Source organism: Sceloporus occidentalis, unplaced genomic scaffold (assembly GCF_023333645.1).
Source record: "Sceloporus occidentalis isolate IW3139 unplaced genomic scaffold, rSceOcc1.0.p SCAF_3, whole genome shotgun sequence".
NCBI lineage: Eukaryota > Metazoa > Chordata > Lepidosauria > Squamata > Phrynosomatidae > Sceloporus > Sceloporus occidentalis.
The window spans coordinates 100,057,120-100,076,601 of NW_028316983.1; the positions used below are offsets into that span (position 1 = coordinate 100,057,120).

General features: G+C 40.5%; 2 protein-coding genes across 3 annotated transcripts in view; both read left to right on the plus strand.

The window, feature by feature from the left end:
• Positions 1 to 19,482, plus strand: part of BTBD8 (BTB domain containing 8) — a 58,499-nt gene that overhangs the window by 15,523 nt on the left and 23,494 nt on the right. The window contains exons 3-5 of one of the 2 annotated variants that reach the window (XM_089515605.1): positions 1,364 to 1,647; positions 2,735 to 2,837; positions 6,451 to 6,540. In XM_089515605.1, coding sequence (XP_089371731.1) covers positions 1,364 to 1,647; positions 2,735 to 2,837; positions 6,451 to 6,540 — 477 coding nt within the window. Of the gene's footprint in view, positions 1 to 1,363; positions 1,648 to 2,734; positions 2,838 to 6,450; positions 6,541 to 18,788; positions 18,941 to 19,482 lie in introns of those variants that run through there. The other variant, XM_089515606.1, reaches the window with a different exon arrangement.
• The window catches only part of LOC149316476 (protein SPO16 homolog), a 67,648-nt gene that overhangs the window by 5,076 nt on the left and 43,090 nt on the right, over positions 1 to 19,482 (plus strand). The gene's annotated exons all lie outside the window — the stretch shown is intronic.

The window sequence follows — 19,482 nt, forward strand, 5'->3', positions numbered from 1 at the left end:
TTCCCCTCTCATGTCGAGAAACTAATCCAGCTCCTCTGTCAGCCAACAGTTTTACATGCTAGTTGAATCTGGTTTGCTGCTGAGCCCTGAATCTATGGGCCCTGTTGCACTACACCATTTTAGCACTGTAATTCCACTTTTAAATGCTTTGGTTCCATCCAGTGGAATCCTAGGATTTGCTGTTTGGTGAGGAGCTGGAGTTGTCTGACTGAGAATTTTAAATGCCCCTCCCTAAATTGCCAATCCTAGGACTTTGAAGGATGGAACCATGGTAGTTAAAGTGGAACCATAGTGCTATAATTGTGTAATGTGAAATGGCTCCATGATTTACCTAGTACATTGAAGTGCTGGCTGAGATTACTTTGCTCTTCTTTTGTCTTCCCCATTTAGGGTAAGTGAGTGAAGAGAGAAGCTGGTTAGCAAACTCAAACAGGGAGCTATGGTGGCATAGTGGTTAAATGCCAGTACTGCAGCCATTCACAGCCATAAGGTTGTGAGTTCGATCCCAGGGACTCCAAGGTCCGCTCAGCCATGCATCCTGTAGGTCGCTAAAATGAGTACCCGTCTTGTTGGGGGCAATTAGCTTACACATTGTAAACCACTTAGGGAGTGCTTAAGTGCGCTGATAAGCCGGTATAGAAATGTACTTGCTATTGCTATGCCAGCTGAGTCCCAAAGTTGACTTCACCAGTCCTTTAGCCAATGGTAGAGACTGCTTCTTTTCTGCTTTCCTTTGTGCAGAAAAGATTATGTTGCTGTTTGAGTGTTCTTCATCCTTAAATTCTCTTTTAAAAAACATTTACTACAGAGTCATTTATCCAAATTGTTAAGGTGGGGACAAGAAAAGCATTAAGTCGTTACAGACTCGGCCTTCCATCATTTCGCAGGTCGGTAAATGAGTACCCAGCTTATTGGTGGCAATTGTAAACTGCGTAGAGAATATTTAGTTCACTATGAAGTGGTACAGAAATGTAAAGTACTGCTATTACTTTTATGAAATGTAGATAGCAGGGAAACTGCGTAGAGAATACTTAGTTCACTATGAAGTGGTACAGAAATGTAAAGTACTGCTATTACTTTTATGAAATGTAGATAGCAGGGAAGAGTTCGGGTTTACACCTTGCTCTGACTAATGACAGTTACAAGCGATTTTATTTGTATTTATTTAGCTAGCAGATCTCATAGACAGAAAATCCATATCTTGAGCTGCTTATGCAAAGAACACTTTGAATTTTGCACTGCATTAACTTTATTTTACAGCCTGGCACCATGGGTCTGTAATCTGAAGGAAGTCCTGGAGTCAGGGTGGGGATGATTCTCACATATCTCTGCATGAGACTGCAGCCTGATTTTCTCTTTCTAGAGCTGTGTATTCGTCTGACAGAAACATTAAAGAGGCTGAGCAAGAGATTGTTAAGAAAGAAATATCAAAGCCTAGAATTACAAAGGAAGATGAAAGTCTTCAAGTTAGCCATCTACAGAATGGTCATATATCAGCAGAACACTGCCTGGAAAATCATGAAAAGACACCTGTTCATCAGTATTCTTCAGACGGAACCATAGAAACAGAATCTGTTTCTTCCCTTTTTATTGCAAAAGAAATTCCTGAGGAAGCTGTTGATGCTGAAGGCAATGTAGCTGTGTCAGGTGAGGTTAAAATGGTGGTATATAGGCTTTCTTTTGTTACCTAAATACCAGTGTTGGTTTGTGAACCATCTCCAACAGAGTTTGCAGTCATTCCACTGGCAATGTCATGATTCATAATGCTCTCTTGTAACTTGGCTCCTGAATAAATGAGGCTTGCAGCAATCAGACAGGTGTGCAGCAATATGTAGAGGCAGCAACTTTTGCACCCATTTCTTAAATAAGAGTGAATTATTTTATATGCTTGAGAAGAGAAGGGTTCCAGTTCAAGTTCCCTGTGACTTTCTACTGTAGGGCATTGCATTGGTGAGGTGGTAAAAACAGACAGTAGTTACCATTTCCTGAGTAACTGGGTTACTGATTTAAAACATTTTAACCCCACTCTTTAGCTGAATAGGCTTTCAAACGATCAGGAGACTTATAGCCAATATTATGATCAGGCTTACAGTGTACGAAGGCACAGCATGAAAGGAAAAGGGGATGGGAAGAGAGCGATGTGTGACTCCCCACTGTAAGGAACACTTCTTCATCAATAAAAGCTTCATTTTCTCCCAACCATACTGGTTACATAGTGTTTTGAATGATGCATTTGTATTTTTGAATAACATCATGGATACATGATAGGTATGTGAAAGAGCAATGCACAAAATACTGATATCAAGGATGAATTTCATTTGTCTCAGAGATTAACATTTTCTTATTTTATTACTTATTCATTCATTTATATATTAGATTTATATTCTGCCTTTCTCAAAATTGGATTGATCTGTAGACACTAAAACATTGGATTCTTGCCTTTATTGGCTGAAACCCAGAGAAATGCCCCCCTCCCCATAGAGAAACAAGAATCAACATTTATACTTAGTCAGAATATTGGTATTGTTGTGGACGGAACCTATTATCTTAGTTATCTATGGCATGTGATGTGCCACTCAATTATATCCCCAAATACAAATATGTTGAATTAGGTTTTTAAATGTAATACAACAATTAAAATAGTCTATGGATGTGTAGATTGCAAAACTTGCTAGTATAAGCTGGAAACAAATAAAAATAATACTTTTTCTTTCTCCTGTTAATTCTAAAACAGAAACTGCATCTGCCTTAGGAAAAGATCTGTTGATGCTGTACAAGAAATCTTGCTTCTCAGATATCATTATTCGGATTAATGGAAAACAGTTCCAAGTGCACAGGTAGTTTGATAGACAACGGTATCCTTATGTTTGGGGGATTCTTGTTAGGGAACAAAATGTAGTAATGTATTTATTTACTGTATTTTCTGGCTTATAAGACTACTTTTTAACCCAGGAAAATATTCTCAAAAGTCAGGGGTCGTCTTATACGCCGGGTGTCATATTATAGGGCAGGTGCTGAAACTTCCGAGCTGGACTGGAGAATCTGTGGTCGCCGCATATGGTGGGGCGAGCTCAAAAACGGCTGCAGCTGCATCCCCGCCATATGCAGCAATCGTATGAAAGCAGCTACCGCTCTGATAGTCTTGGAGACAGGGAGCGCTGGGCAGGCAGGGAGAGCTGACCAATCCAAGCAGGCTTTGTATACAACAAGGTTTCCTGCTAAGGACCTGCATGCCATAAGCATTTGAATTTAAATTATCATATTGAAATCAAATCTGATGTTTTTTTAAAAAAAATTATTTGGTGTGCGTTGGAAGAGGGGTAGTCTTATATGGTGAGTATATCCCAAACTATATTTTAACTGGAAAAGTTGGGGGTCGTCTTATATGCCCGGTCGTCTTATACGCCGGAAAATACGGTATATACTGCTTTTCTGGGCTACATTATATAACTACAGGCTTTCTAAGACATGTTACAATTTTTAAAAATCATACTAATATACTGTATACTCTTTCAAGGTTGAAATCCTACAATTACTGATTGAATTTGGTGGGACTCACTTCAGATTAGACTTGTATAGGATTGTAGTAATATTCACTTACGTTTTGCATCTCTACAAAACTGAGGATTTTTATTCTTCTCAATGATATGATTTAGTTATCTCGTTTGTTGATTAGGGATGATCAACAGCTGGTGCTGATCCACATCCACTGCCATATATAGGAAATAACATGTAAATCCAGTTCAAATGTTGTTTCCCTATATATTGTCTCATGCATAGGTTATATTCCTTTCCTTGTTAAAAATATTCTCATACGAGTGAACATTAAATTGGTCCATGGATATTGCTCCTTTTTAAAATAAAACAACTTATTTTATTAAATTGGGATTGTGACAGTGCATTCCATGAGCCATTTGTGACCCAAAGCTGCCCACCAGTTCCCCAAAGGCTGTTGAACTCCCCGGATATTTAAAAAAATTAAAAATCAATCAAAAGCTGCCTCTTCCAAATATACACAAACTAAGGATGCAAAGAATATTTGAAAATTCTTGAAAAATAGTTTTAAAATTTTGTTTCTTTAGTGTTAAGAAATCCTCATGAGAATTTTAAGAGTTCAGGATTTATTCTGTCCAATAGTGGTGCATGATTGTTTTGCTCAGGAAACAGTAGTTTCTATGCAAAAATTATTGGACCAAAACCAGACTTTTCTGTGCAGAAAATCAATGTTATTTGTGCAGAAAATGTTGTTTTCTGTACAAAAAAACCTCCATGTATAACCGTGTATAATTTTTGCACAAACTAGGTTCTTAATTACAGCATTTTCTGCACAGGAAACATCATTTATGTGGGAAATGATATTTCTGTGCGGAAAAAAAGGTATTTACAATGTGCAGATTTTGCACAGAATAAGTCCTGTACTGCAAATAGTCTTCAAAAACTTCGTAATTTTCAAAAGCTTTTTCACAGTGGGAAGAAAATTGTTCAAATTATTCTTTATTTCCTTCAAGAAGGAAATTAACCAAAATTACATCCATAGTAAATACACAAAAAGCCTTCCCCGAGCCCCTAGAGCACCAACTCCCTCAAGTGCACCACTTCCCCTCCAAATGGCATCAAGAAGGGATGTATTTTGGTACACTGGGGAGTGCAGATAGGTGGGAGTTGTTTCCCATTCCCTATGCAGCTGCTCACCATATATTAAATTATCTAACTGACATTGATGCCATAACTATGCGGGGGACTTGCTTAAATGGGAAAATGTTTGTTATACCCCTTAAGTACCCCTTATCTGAGATGACCAGAGGTCTTTCTGTTTCTTGATATATATATATATATATATATATATATACACACACACACACACACACACACACACACACACACACATATATATACACGCAATGAGATATCTTGGAGATAGGACCCAAATCTAAACTTCGTGTATGTTTCATATACAACTTATACATATAGCCTAAAGGTAATATTATACAATATTTTGAATAATTTTGTGCATAAAGCAAAGTTGGTGTATACTGAACCATCCGAAAGCAAAGGTGTCACTATCTTAGCCACTCATGAAAAAGTTTTGGATTTTGAAGCATTCTGGATTTTCAGATAAAAGATACTCAACCTTTATTCTAAAATACTGTTCTTCTAGCCAGGTCCTTTTTCATGATGTGGACATACAACATGCTCTCCCTAACTGATAACAGTATAGAAAACAATTATAAACAATATTCCAAATGTATAAATTCATATACAGAGCTTGTTTCTGGATTATTATCTTCTGAAATATCTAGGAATGGATCTGGCCTCTTGATGTTAGACTGTTATTGGACTGCAACTCTCATCGCCAAACAGTATGTTATGGTATGATGGAAGTTGCCATTCAACAATAGGTGAACAGGATACAAGTTGCTTATCACAAATATACATAATATAGCATCACATGCAAGAAATGGGGAGAATGCCAAATTAATTGGAAAAGAGCATGAAAGAACCAACTTCATTCCCAAGCTCTGATTGCTTCATCCTATATTTAGAAAAGTAGAAGAGCAACAACATGGGATGATAATTGAAGCTTCTTGAACATTGTGTTGTAAAATATGAAAAGAAAGAATAGTTCTTAGGAAGCCAGGTGAAGTTGGTTAGATCACTTCAGTGTCAGCAAGTTTCAGTTTGGAGTGAAAGCTGTTTTAGGATGCAGGTCCCAATAGCTTTTAATACATTATATGAATGTGTAGTAAGGAGCAAGCTTTGTCCTGGACGGCACAAGAGTAGTCTTGCTTTAGAGAAAAGCAAAACTCATGTAGGTGAAAGCAAGTATTTATTGACAAAGTTCATGTGTTTTGAACCTGAAAATTAGCACGCACACACACACACACCAGAAGGAAAAAAAAACTCCTCTGTATTTCTCTCCTAAAGAAATATTTTAAACATATCATTTTGCCAGAATGAATCATACTGGGAAATTTATGGCAAAATAGATGTGTGAAGATTGAGCTCAAAATGTGAATTACAGTTAAATGGCAGATCTGCCCTCCAAAAGACTTCTTTCCTTACTGAGCGGAAAGATGAAAGACCTGTAATGGGAGTTTACAGTGCTGTTGCTGTATAAAGTGTTGCTGTGTGTTCAAAGTGGGAGAAATCCCAGCTGTTTAGGAATCTGAGTGATATCTCCAGCTTTTGTTCTATGGATAACGAAAATGATTTGTGAACTAGCTGTTAACTAGAGGCGTTTCAGAATGTAGCAGTTTTTCTCAATCTGTGACAAATTGGATTAAATTGTCAGATATACTAGGAGGAATAAGTATGCAGTGAGCAGACATATTAGTATGTAAAGGGCAAAGAATTTCAACCCTTTGTAACAGCTTTCCTAAAATAAATATTTGTATCTAGTAGAATAATGTTTACTTGTGTTTTTATCCCACCCTGCTTTCCCTCTCCCAGGGCTATTTTGTGTGCCAGATCTAGTTACTTTGCTGCTATGCTTAATGGGAGCTGGGCTGAAAGCTCTCAAGAGCACATCACTCTTCAAGGGTAAGCATACTTGTTTGCAAGTCATATGAGAGCAAAGGTAGGCAATTTAAAATCCCTGCAAATACAGAGCAGCCATGCTGCTTACAAAAGCAAGTCAAATTAATCTGTCCTGACACAGTATTTTGTGTAATATATTTGAGTAAGAATTCTGCTTTTTAGCTAGTGGGAAATTTCTCAATATTCATCTACATCTATTCCTAAGAAATATGAGTTGCAAAGGTAACTAGGAGCATTCTGCATCAGAGGACAATTTGCATTGTAATTAATTCAGTCTGTGCTTCCTTGCATTTATCATTCCTTGTCTGTCTTTAGCATGACTTATTGAGCTGGTGGGGATGTAACATTACCTACTTACGCACCATTGGTAACAAATTGTAAGACAGCCTAGTGTTGCCTTCCCACTATGGGCACATTCAGACTAATGAAAAAGACCAGAAAGTCCCAGATTTAGTTCCTGTACTTTCCAATTTTATATTGCAAATCCATACGTTTTATTTATTCTAGAATATTTTCTATCACCTCCCAGTACAATCAGAGAACTTTTGTACCAGGTCCCCAGATTGATTTATTTCAACCCACTATAAAATCAGAGATCTTGCAAGATTTGTTAGTTTGAGTGTTGGACTATAACTTTGGAGACCAGGGTTTGAATCCCTGCTGAGCCATGGAAACTTCCTGGGTGGCCTTGGGCAAGTCACACTCTCTCAGCCCGAAAAAAGGCAAAGACAAATCCCCTCTGAACAAATCTTGACAAAAACAAAACCCCAGGCTAGATTCACTTGAGGGTCACCATATGTCAGAAACAACATGAAGGCACAGAACAACAAACAACAAATAAAATCAGAGAGAACAGGAACAAAATCTGGGACTTTTCAATAATTCTGGATGTGCCCTATGTCTCCTCTGCCTGGAGGAAATTGTCAGATGTAACTGCTTTTCAAGGGCTTATCAACAACTGATGTTAGCTAAACCATAGTTAAGGCTAATGTAGCGTTCCTTGAAATCAGAATCTCCAACCTTCAACCCACATGTTCATGTCTTAGCTTAAAGAAAGCCCTGGGTAGCCTTAATATTGATGCTGACAAATTCCTCAACCATGCTTAGCAGTTTTTGCTCCAGAACAATGAATGCAGACTTTTCTTTCTTGTTTTAACTAAGATTTATTGATATTGCTCTGAAAACATTCAGTGTTTGAATGCAGCATTTAAACAGAGAAACAGAAATGGAGAGTTTGAATAGGGAAGAGAGCATGGGTTAAGGTGTTTTGACCATATAAACTGGAATTACAAATAACCTGAACTGGTAGTTGTAATAAACAAGTCTCAAGAAAAGCTGATCAGGTGTTCTTTTACTTACTTTATTTGTGTTCAGATGGACCTTCCCTGTTTCAAATTCTAAAATGACTTTTTTCAGTATTGAAGCCACATCTGATTATAGAGTGCAGGTTCTTGTGGCTGATTCCCAGTTGTTAACTGGAAGCCATAATTGAGTATATTGGTCCATTACAGTAAAGCTAAAGGTTTAAAAGATTTTCATGGCTATTAGCACAGTAAGGGATGGGAGAGTGGCAGATGGAAAAACAATCTGACTATTTGATTCATTGACCACTTAATTTATAGCTGTTAGTGTTACAATTTTTGGGAAAAATGAATATGGTTAAAAGCAGTAACTGAGCTACAGATGCTTGAAGAGAGGATCATAGTTTGAGAGTTCAAGGATGTCTAAATATTAAGAAGGTCATATGTCAATATTGATTCAATCAGTGGTAAGAGAAAACCCAGAGCATGGTCTGAGAACAGTGTAGCGCTACAGACAAGAGCTGTGTGTGGAAGGGACCATAATTATTTTTTAGTGTTACAAGAATGAGCTGCTCTGCATTTCAGGCCCTGTATAGACAGGCCATTTCGTGCATACTCTGTCCGTACTAGGGTTGCCTGGGGGTGTCTCTTTTAGATGCCCGCAACCCTAGTACGTACAGAATGGCGACGCCCTGTTCACATGGGCGCCACCATTACGACGTCACGGCCACGCCACCTCCACATGGGATGGCACAGACGTGACGTCTTGGCGCCGCTGAAGGGCACCTGTGGCACCCTTTCAGCTGCGCCAGAAGGAGCTCCGAAACTGAGCTCCTTCCTTTGTGTCGCTGGCACAGCCTTTACACAGCTGCGCCAGCGACACAAAGGAGAAAGGGGCAAGTGGCCCCTTTCTCTTGTTCCCCGCCGCTGTTGGGGTGTCCTTGGGGCTTGAAGTCCCAAGGACACCCCTTTCCAGGCTGCGAGGAAGCGGCCTTTTGCTGTTTCCCCACGGCCTGGAAAAGCGGCGGATCGGGGCCTCAGGGCTGCCGCTGTGGCAGCTGAGGCCCCGATCTGTCGGGGAAAGGGTCGGGTGCAGGCTGCCCCAAAGGGGCAGTCTGTACACCACCTCAGGCATGTGCACTTCCCCTCTGTTTTCATGTCTTCTGCAGTTATGAGTATATTGGTAGATCCCTTCCATTTCAGGTTAACTAAATACTAAACTATGTTTAAACCTAATTGTGGTTTCTTTAAACAAGCCAATTTTATAACTTAGGGTTTAAAGTTAGTGTCTTTAAAACAAACCATAATAGAGATCAACCATAGAGTGTCATATGCAGATGACATGGCAAGATGTGTGTTGTTGTTTTTAAAGGAAGCAAAAGCTTCAAACACCTGCTTATGGCTGCTCCCAGAGAAGAAAGGAATGTTGAGCCAGGATGAAGTTAGAAGACAAGGTATCAAACTTGCAGAGTTAAGTCTAGGACAGGAACTGGAGTTAGGAGTTTGGTGACATCATATTCACATACATGGAAATCTTTGTCTCCTCTATTAAAAAAATAATAATACCTGGAAAACTGACATGTCATGGAGAAGAACTATATAAGGAATGTTGTGTATGGAGGAAAATTTTGGAACATGGGAGCAACACGTGATCTGAAGTGATACAGCCAAGTAATGGGTTCACCATTGAAATGGTTGTTTGAGGAAGCCTAGCCCCAAAGTAAATCCAACAATGTCCACTAACAGATACAGTGCCAAGATGTTTTGTCCCACAGTAGCCCCAACAACAACATCAGGCATGGTTCAGGGAGTTGGAGGACCATTTATAGTCGATTTAGAGAAATGTGCAAGGGAGGAGAGGAGAGCAAGAGGGCGTTTGGTTGCACAAGCAGAGCACCTACTTTTGTATTGTTGAATGGAATGTCCAGATATACTAAACAATAATTTATTGTTTAATTAGTAATTTTAGTTTCATAAGACAAAAGGCATCCAGTACTCCTATTAAGTATACCCTGCTGGATATTCATGGCCATGCAGAGAGTTGTATGCAAAAGAAATAATTTTCAGTTACAGTGTGTACTTTTTAACTGAATAAGTCTTAAAATTTTCAACATAATTACTAATATACATTTCTCAAGAACGAAGAAAGCGTGAAAGGGAGTGGAAAGGGTTCTGTTTGGAGCATAAGTGAAGTAAATTATATAAGCAAGGTTAAACAGAGGAGATCATCCACGAATAACATTTTTAAAATTCTTGCTAGATGTCTTTGGATGGTTTCATACTATTCTGCTATGTCAAAAATGATTCCAGCTGTCCAATAACAAATATTGTTTGTTTTTCTATGGTCTTATTTTATGTGTAATGTTTATTATATTCAAATCTGTCAATTTTTTTAAATCAGTCATCCACTGTAAGTAACCTTTCAGTTTTCCAGAACCATGCCATCAATGTATTTATGTGTTACACGCAACCAATTATTTTTATGGCACTATAGACCCTTACTTACAATTTTTTGACATAAATCTAATAATAGGATTTTTGTTTGTTTCATTGGCAACATCCTGATTTCCTAAATAACCTTTATGATAGATCTTCAGACTTTTCTGATAAACTTGCAGCTCCACCAAGTATATTGAAAGCCCGCATTTGGGGTACTGCAGTACTGGCAGCATGACTTTGCAGAAAATGAAACAATGAATCTCTGTGAACGACTGCTGAGAGAAAAAGAGAGTGCTGTTAGAGCAAAATCAAATCCATTGTTCTTATAGCTCATTATGGTTCTCTCGGCAAGTGGAATACTTCATGAATGTTTAACTACGATTGAGACCAGCAACAAAATGTGTCCTCACTCTCTAACAGCCAGGAGTGCTCTTGTTTAGTGCCAGCTAGGCATACTTTCTTCCATGATACCATAGACAAGGGGTTGATTCCCAACCTGGGGTGCCTGCATCCCCACAGGGTATGAGATGGCATTTCAGGGGGTGCAACAAAGAGTGGCTTGTGTCTTTGAGTGACAAGTCATGCATTATCACTAATTGTTTTGTGAATAAGTTAGAATCTAATTCCCTAGGTTGTGGGGCGTAGAAAAGGTTGGGAACCACTGCTATAGACTGTGGGGGTGAACCCAAAACCAACTGTCCTGGAATCCAAATCTGGCCCTTCAGCTTCTTTACATGTCCCCTCCCAGCCTTTGAAAAGGTCCTCTCTTCTTTGTAAAGGTCCTGTCCCTCCCTGCTCCTCCTTTTTTCCAGAATGTTGGAACGTCTCTCCTAAACCTAGTCTACATGTAAGTGTATTATTTGCAGTGCTCTGGATTTTTGCACATTTGCATCAAAGGTTAATTGTCTTCACTTTCCTGCACTAATCTACATCTATTCAGCTTCCCTCTGCTGAAAATGTGTGTTTCCATGCAAAGCAGGCGGACAGCCACACATGCAATAATGTACATTTATATAGGTTTCTGTGGAGACTAAAATAAAAACCATAAAGCCATTTTCTGCAGAATTTAAGGTGGTTTTTGGAGGGGGGGAGCAAAAAGCCCAGCATCCTGAAAATCGCATGTGGCTAGAGTGCATTCTATTAAACTGGAAACAGTAGTACAGTGGGCTCTCCACATTCGCTGAAGTTAGGAGTGCAGGACCCTCATGAAAGTGAGATGGGAAAATGCACAAATAAAGACCTACTCTTTTTTTAACCTGAGAGAATACCTCTTGGGATTTCTAGGTCTTCCAGTGCATCTCTGGCCAATGTTGACCATAGAATTGTACTGGATAACCTAAATGCCTTGACAATGTTTTCTCTGGGAATCTCTAGCTACTCCAGCATGATTCTGTGGTCAGCTTCTGGCAGAATTGTGCTGGAGGACTTAGAGGCGTGTTACAGACACGCCGAAGGAGCGTATTAGGGTTAGGAAGAGGCGTGTTAGGGTTGAGAAGGGGCGTCCCTTCTGGACGCCCCTCAACCCTAATATGGACCAAGTCCGTACAAAATTGCGGTGCCCGTCCACATGGGGGCTGCCATTTTGATGTTGCGGACGCATAGCGTCCGGACGTCGTGCGGCGGAAGTGACGCCGCAAGTGCGCGACTAGCGCCTCACGGCGCCACTTCCAGGTCACTGAAAGAAGCCCCATTTCGGCGCTTCTTTCTTGCTGCGCCTGGGAACTGCGTGGTTTGGCCGCTGCCGCCGGTGGCAGACTACCCGTTTTGGGAGGTCTGTAACTCGCCAGAGATTCCTAGAGAGAACTTATTGATCAATGCAAAAGTCAGAGCCACAGATGTGGAGGGCCAGCTATTTTTTAATCATACAGACCAGCCCTTAGTTATTGAGACTAAAAATCTCAAATGTGTTGCTGTTTTTAACCCTCTTCCCCTCCCTCCTTTTTTTAATTCTTTTCCTTTGGCACCTGCTCACTGCAGGCATTGGAATGCATCCCCCAAGATTAGCTCTGAAACTGATTTTTGCCATGAAAATTTCCCCACTTGTCTTATGAATTATAAGGCAATTAGGCATGCCAACGATCCCTCTCTTTCATATATTTGCAGATAGTTTTCAGGTGTTTAAACCCCCCCCCCCTTCCCAACTGATACTGAGAATTCTGTGACTCCTAAAGGGCACTGAGCTTGCTTTGTCTTCACTGGGTGGATTTTTTGTGGAGGGGTGTGCACCCCCTTTTGAAACTTTTGTCTTTCTACATAACTCAGGGTTCACTCAACCATGTTGATTTTTCTTAATTGCCTTGTTTTTTGTCTCCAGTCTTATTGCCAACTGAGTTTGCTATTAGAGGAAATTATATCAAGATAGATTTGCCATTACCACCCAGTGTCTAATATTAGCAGGGGACATAGTGCATATTTATCCTTTGCAAATTGGTAAAATGCCGTTATGGGATATGACTCATTGCATATCAGGAAGAAGCTTCCATCCTGCACTTACCAATCTGTTGGACATGCATCTGTACATGATGTGGGTATGGTGTTAGACACTGCTTAAAAATTATCCTATAGTTTTGGCTGCTTAAAGAACTTGAGACACTTTTTGATACTGCCAAGTGGTTACATCCTGTCTCTGCTAAAGTATGAGACTGTTTTTTCCCATGACCTTGCTTAGAACCAAGAGAGTACAGTGGGCCTGCCACATTGCTGGGCCAGTGATCCGCAGATTTGACTGCCCATGGATTGCCATGCCCCATATTATTCAAAAATGGCACGGACATACTGATGTAGACACATGTATGGTGCCACTCTTTGAACAATATGGGACACAGCCATCTGTGTTTTTCCCATCCAGGAGAAGGGACTGAGAACCGAACCGCTATGGCTGGAAAGAGTCCACTGTACCTTATTATTTTGACAAGTATGCATCTTTTCGTTCAGAAAATCCAAACCCTGGTGTTTCTAATACTGTAGTATATATATTGTAGAACTTGGAAAAGTTACCTTTTTGCACCACAACTCCAAGAATCTAGTACAGGGGTAAGAATCATGTGTCCTCCAAAGGATATTGGACTCTAGCTCCCAGCATTCCTTACCATTGTCTAGGGCTGTTGGGACTTGTGGTCCCATAGTATGTGGAAGACCTCATGATTCCCATCTCTGATCTACTCCAAAAAAAGTAGTTTTGCTAAGCTCTGCTCATTGCCTCAGTTCAGACAGAATGGCAGAACTTGTTTTGGCTTTATGAGAAGAAGTCTGGAAGATGCCTTAAGCTCCTTTGCTGGGATAAGGAGTTTGTCATTGCATACCAGCCAGCAAGGGTACTGGCCCTGTAGGCCAAGCTCAGACCTGGTTTAAACTGATTTGGATTAGGAACAAGAAATAAAGCAGGAGAGTGTCTGACAGAATTCTGTGAGGTCAATAGTCTATTAATTGCAAATACCTGCTTCATACAACCAGATAGGAGACTGGTCATCACCAGATGGTAAACACAAAAACTAGATAGACTACATAATTGGAAGTAGGAGATGGAGAAGCTCTATCCTTGTGGCCAAAACCAGACCATGAGCTGCTCATAACAAATATCAGAGCATGGACGTAGCCAAGGGGGGGGGGGTTCTTGGGGTCTGGACCCCCCCTTCCATTAGAAAAATGAATGGTGTGTGCTACTGCGCCGCCGCGCCCAAGACCCATTATAATGGTGGCACTTAGTCTGCCCCCCCCTTCCTAAAATCCTGGCTACGTCCCTGATCAGAGTTAAGCTGAAGAAGAAAGCAAAAACCATCATTATACCAAAATATGACCTGAATAGCATTTCAGATTAATTCAGTGACAATGTGAGAAACAGATTTGTAACTATTGAGTATAATTGACCGGGAACCTGTAGAACTGTGAACAGAAGTTAAAGACATCATTAAAGAAAAATGCAAGAAAACACTAACAATGGCCAAAAAGATAAAAAAAGACATAATGGGTGACAGATGAAACACTTCATACAGTAAGAAAGAAGAAAAGCAAAAGAAAAGGGAGATAAAAATAAAACCAGAAGTATGAACACAACTGTGCAACCTCTGATGCAGGGATAAAGAGAAATACTACAATGACCAATACAGAGAAATGGAAGTGGAATTTGCAATAAAGGAAATGGGGAAAAATAAATCACCGGGACCAAACAATATCCCAGTTGAATTGCTCTGCTACAATGCCCACAGACAGATGCAACTGCAACTTTAGTGCTAATTGAAATATGTCAAAAATATGGAAAACAAAGAGGTGGCCAACAGACTGGAAACACTCGATATACATACATAAGAAAGGAGATAAAAAGACAGCAGCAACTATAGGACATTAATGCTAATCTTATATGCAAGCAAAATAATGCTCAAAATTCTGTAGCATAGACTCCAACCATACATAGAGAGAGAAATTCCAGAGATGAAAGCAGGATTCAGAAAAGGAAGGGGCACTAGGCACCACATTGCAAACATATGATGGCTAATGGAGCGCACCAAAGAATTCCAAAAAGAATCAGCATGCATTTCATAGGCTACAGCAAAGCATTTGATTGTATAGATCACAAAAAGCTATGGAATGCACTCAAAGACATTGGGGTGCCACTACATCTGATAGTCCTGATAAGGAACCTGTACCAAGGACATGAGGCCACCGTCAGAACAGAATTTGGGGAAATAGAGTGGTTCCCAGTAGGCAGAAGGGTCAGACAAGGCTGCATCCTATCACCGTACTTGTTTGACATATATGTTGAAAACATCATAAGAAAAGCAGAATTAGAATCAGAAAAAGGAGGAGTTAAGATAGGAAGAAGCAACACTAACAACCTAAGATATGCAGACAACACCATAATATTAGCAGAAGGCATTCAGGAATTGGAACAATTACTATGGAAGGTCAAAGATGAAAGTGCAAAGGCAGGTCTGATGCTGAACATAAAGAAAACAAAAATAATGACCACAGAAGAAATACACAAATTCAATCTAGACAATGAGGAAATTTAAATAATTAAAGAATTCCCATATCTAGGATCAAACATTGACCAGAATGGAGACTGCAGTCAAGAAATAAGAAGAAGACTAGGGGGCTGTGCAGGCTGGGAGTTTGGGCCGGCTTGGGGGCACAGTTGGGGCGTAGCATCATGGCGCTGCATATATATGACACAGTGCCAAAGGAGTGCCGCCAAGCTGCAGCAACATGGCTATCATACCCTTTGCAGGGCTTTTTGTGGCTCCTTTTTGTGCCCTGCAAATGTCAGATCGGTGTGCAGTTGTCGTGGCCCCGATCTGGCTGTAACAGGGGCGGCTCCAGTCTGCCCCTTCAGGGCTGTGTGTACAGCCCCTAGAAAATGGGAAGAGCAGCTATGAAAGAACTGGATGAGATACTGAAGAGCAAAGACATACAACTGAGTACTAAAATCAGAATTGTCCAGACCATTCTATTCCCAGTTACCATGTATGGATGCTAGAGCTGGACAGTGAAGGGAGCAGAGAGAAAGAAAATCAACTCATTTGAAATGTGGTGCTGGAGGAGAGTACTTAGGATACTGTGAAGAAGACAAATGGGTTCTTGAACAGATCAGACCAGAGCTCTCCTTGGATACCAGGGCCTGGTACAGACTGGTGCAAAGCACCGGCCTCGGGCCAAAATTAGGGCTCGGGTTTGCAGAGCGACCGAGCCCTAGTGTGCGGCCACAGCACCATCATGGCTGCCTCCCGTCCACACGGGGGCTGCCATGTTGAAGCAAGTGTGGCGCAGCATCTGCATGGTGCTGCACTTGCATCATTAATGGATGATAGAACCTGATTTTTGCTTCAGAGGAAGACCGCACGATTTGGCTGCTGTGACCTCTGTCAGGAACAAAAACAGGTGGCTCCAGCCCACCCTTTCAGGGCGGTCTGTCAAGCCCCTAAGATGATCAAGTTGAGACTATCATACTTTGGCCACATAATTTGAAGGCACGGATCACTAGGGGAAAAAATAATGCAAGGAAAGGCAGAGGATAGAAGAAGGAGAAGAAGACCACAAACCAGATTGATAAACTTGATCAGTCGGGTTATGGGCAAGGGCTTGCAGGATCTGGGCAAGGCAGTAGAAGATAGGATATGTCTCATCCACAGGGTCGCCATGAATCGGAACCAACTTTAGGGCAGCTAACAACAACAAACAACAGCTCCTACAAAGGAAACATCCCCTTTCCTTCCATCCTGCTCATTGCAGATACTCAAGTTGTTTTTATAAACACTGAAGAGTATAGTGCATATGGCTTATCCTGAAATAATGAAAATGCTATTTAAGAGACCAGCTGTCAAGGCAGCAGGGCTGCTTGTTCATGCTGTTTTTATGGCTACCTCATGTGTTCTTGTGTAGTCAGACAACTGTGTTTGATTTTGTCACTTAACAAAAAAAATTTTTTTTAAATGCAACCACTGAATGCTCCTTAAACATATTTAATATTTCAAGAGGCCACATATCATCATTATGAATGAAATGCAGGAACAGTATCATGGCTGACTAAAGCCTGAATTGCCTTTCCATTAACAGAAGGAATAACAATCCAGCAAAGACTCCTACTGGAGGAAGGGGGGTGATTTTCACAACTAACCTCTTCCCTGTAGTACTTCCCACACTGTTGCAAAGCGCTCCCACCCAGTCCTCCAATACAAAATTATAGGTGTTCCAGCAATGGAGGGGAATTGGTGAATATTGTTGCTTCCACTAGCAGGAGTCTCCATGAGTGAAGTTGTTAGCCACTTGTATGGAACCTGTTCTTTTCCCATTTACATCAGGTGCTTCATATAAGTCATGTCATTCTTGGTCTAGGGAAACGTTTCAGTGTATTGATATGTGAGTGACGGGGGCAGAGATAGTGTCCCAGCCTAGCATGATTAAAGTCAGCCTTAGCTTGCTCTGGCAAAACTAGGTGCGGAGGACAGGGCTTAATAAATGAGCACTGAGTATATAATGGTGAATAAGCATTGTAGAGATTAGAAAAGACTGCTGAATAGAATAGGCTGTATTTGAGGAAGAAATACAGTAGAAGAAAGAGAGAGAGGCAACATGATAGAAGACAAGACTGTAGCATCATAATCATAAGAGATGGTAGTAGATAAGAAAACACAGTGAGAAAGCCAATAAAGCTGTGGTGTAGATGAACATTAAATGTCAGGAGTTTATTGTAATGCACTGAGCCAGAGTAGATCTCTGGGTAAAGAAAAATGTGGTCATAGTGCTTAGAACAAAACATGATTTCAACATAGCCATTCTGCTTTTGACTGGAGAGGGGAGAGGCAGGAGGAAGGAAATTTAATATGGAAGGAGGAATTTGAAGCATTCCATGGAGTTTATTTGTTTTATGGAGATGATTTGCCAGTACACTCACAATGTGTGAGCGTATTGCAGGAGTATAAGAAAATAATTGCTTTGCTGGACAATTAGTCAGATTCTACCATTTGTTTCCAAATCTGGCCAGGTGGATGTCTCTGGAGGAAGTAAGAGCCGGAAAACAATGACCATCCCATGTAGCTTGCCCTCTTCATCTGGTACTCAGACATTTCCAGCTCCCAGTAGTTACATTTATATCCCATCTTTTCTTGGCATAAAACATGCCCCCCCCCTTTATCCTCAGGTCAGGCTGAGAGAGGATGACTAAGACTGGAATTTGGATATTCCACGCCCCAGCACCATTGTGTACTACTACTAATAATAATAATATTTATTTATATCCCACCTTTTTCCCAAAGCTGGGACTCAGAGCAGCTCACAACTTTAAAAAACTGTGCAATTAAAAGCATACAAAATAGTACATTAAATAGAATTAAATTATTACAATATTAAAACAAGCTACATGTTAAAATAATAAAATACAGTTATAAAAATAATACAACTGTAACCTCACTTGTTCACTAACATAACCTGGTATGAGGGATTTTCCAGCTCTACATGATCCTTTCTGAGTTAACATTAACCAAAACAGTGCACAGTGGGTTGCGTTGGACACAGATTGGCCATTTCATGAACAGAGCAGGTCCTTTCATTCACAGAACGCACTGGAATCCAATCCTTGCTGCAGGAAAGTAGCAGAGAGGCAATCCTTGCTGGTTTTCCATGAATCACCTTTGTATTGCTGCCCTCTAGAGCAGTCCTGCTCAAAGTGGTGATCCCTGGACAGTGCCAGTGCCTGGCAAGTTTCCAAGGAAGAAAAAAAAATGTTGCCCTATGGGCACAAATTTAGTACTGGCCCCTGGTACAATGGAAGAAAAAAATATTGGCCCTATCACATCAGCCTGAGAAGCACTGCTCTAGAAGGTTTCTCCAGGACACATTAGTATCCCTGTGTATGTAAAGTTATTATTTTGGGGAAATGATGAAGAGGAAGAAGCTGCAGGACTTGTTTCAATCTCAGACATTCTATCTTGACCACGTGAACTATTTTCCTCCCTTCCAAGCTGTAAGACAGTGTATCACTATTAACCACACTCCGAAATTGTCTGTCTGAAATTAAAGAGAGAAGACATCCACACTGGCTTTGTTCTGATGTAACACCCAACTATGGTTGCTGCTAAAATGAGTATTCCACTTGTTTCCTGGTCCCATCTGTGTATCTCATCCTGCTTTGAGACAAACCATAATTTGTCTTTTTGTCTTAAACCGAAAAGGTATGATTTACATTTCACTTGCTATGAAAATCAGATCAAATAATAATTTCCAGTACTTTCAAGGAAAGCAGTAAATTGGGAAGGATGGATAAAATTCCTACATAGCAATAACAATAGCATGTACATTTCTATGCCACTTACCAATGAACTCAGCACTCTCTAAGCAGTTTACAATGTATAAGCCAGTTGCCCCCATCAAACTGGGTACTCATTTTACCAACCTACAAAAGGATGAAAGGCTGAGTGAACCTTCGAGCCCCTGGGATCAAACTCACAACCTTGTGACTGCCATACCAGCATTTTAACCACTGCACCACCATGAAGCCAGGGAGGAGGAGGCTCTGAACATCTTTTTGTTGTGCCAAACCATCATGTAGTGTGGTATCTGTTCTAGAATGTTTTGTCCATCTGCTCATGAGCTTCCCTGGAGATGTTCTGTGGTTTTCATTTCTAAAGACATCTTAATCTGCTGATCTGTTCTAAACATCTTAGAAGTGTGATGAGTTCTGTAATAGCTTAACCCCTAGATCACACAGTGCTGA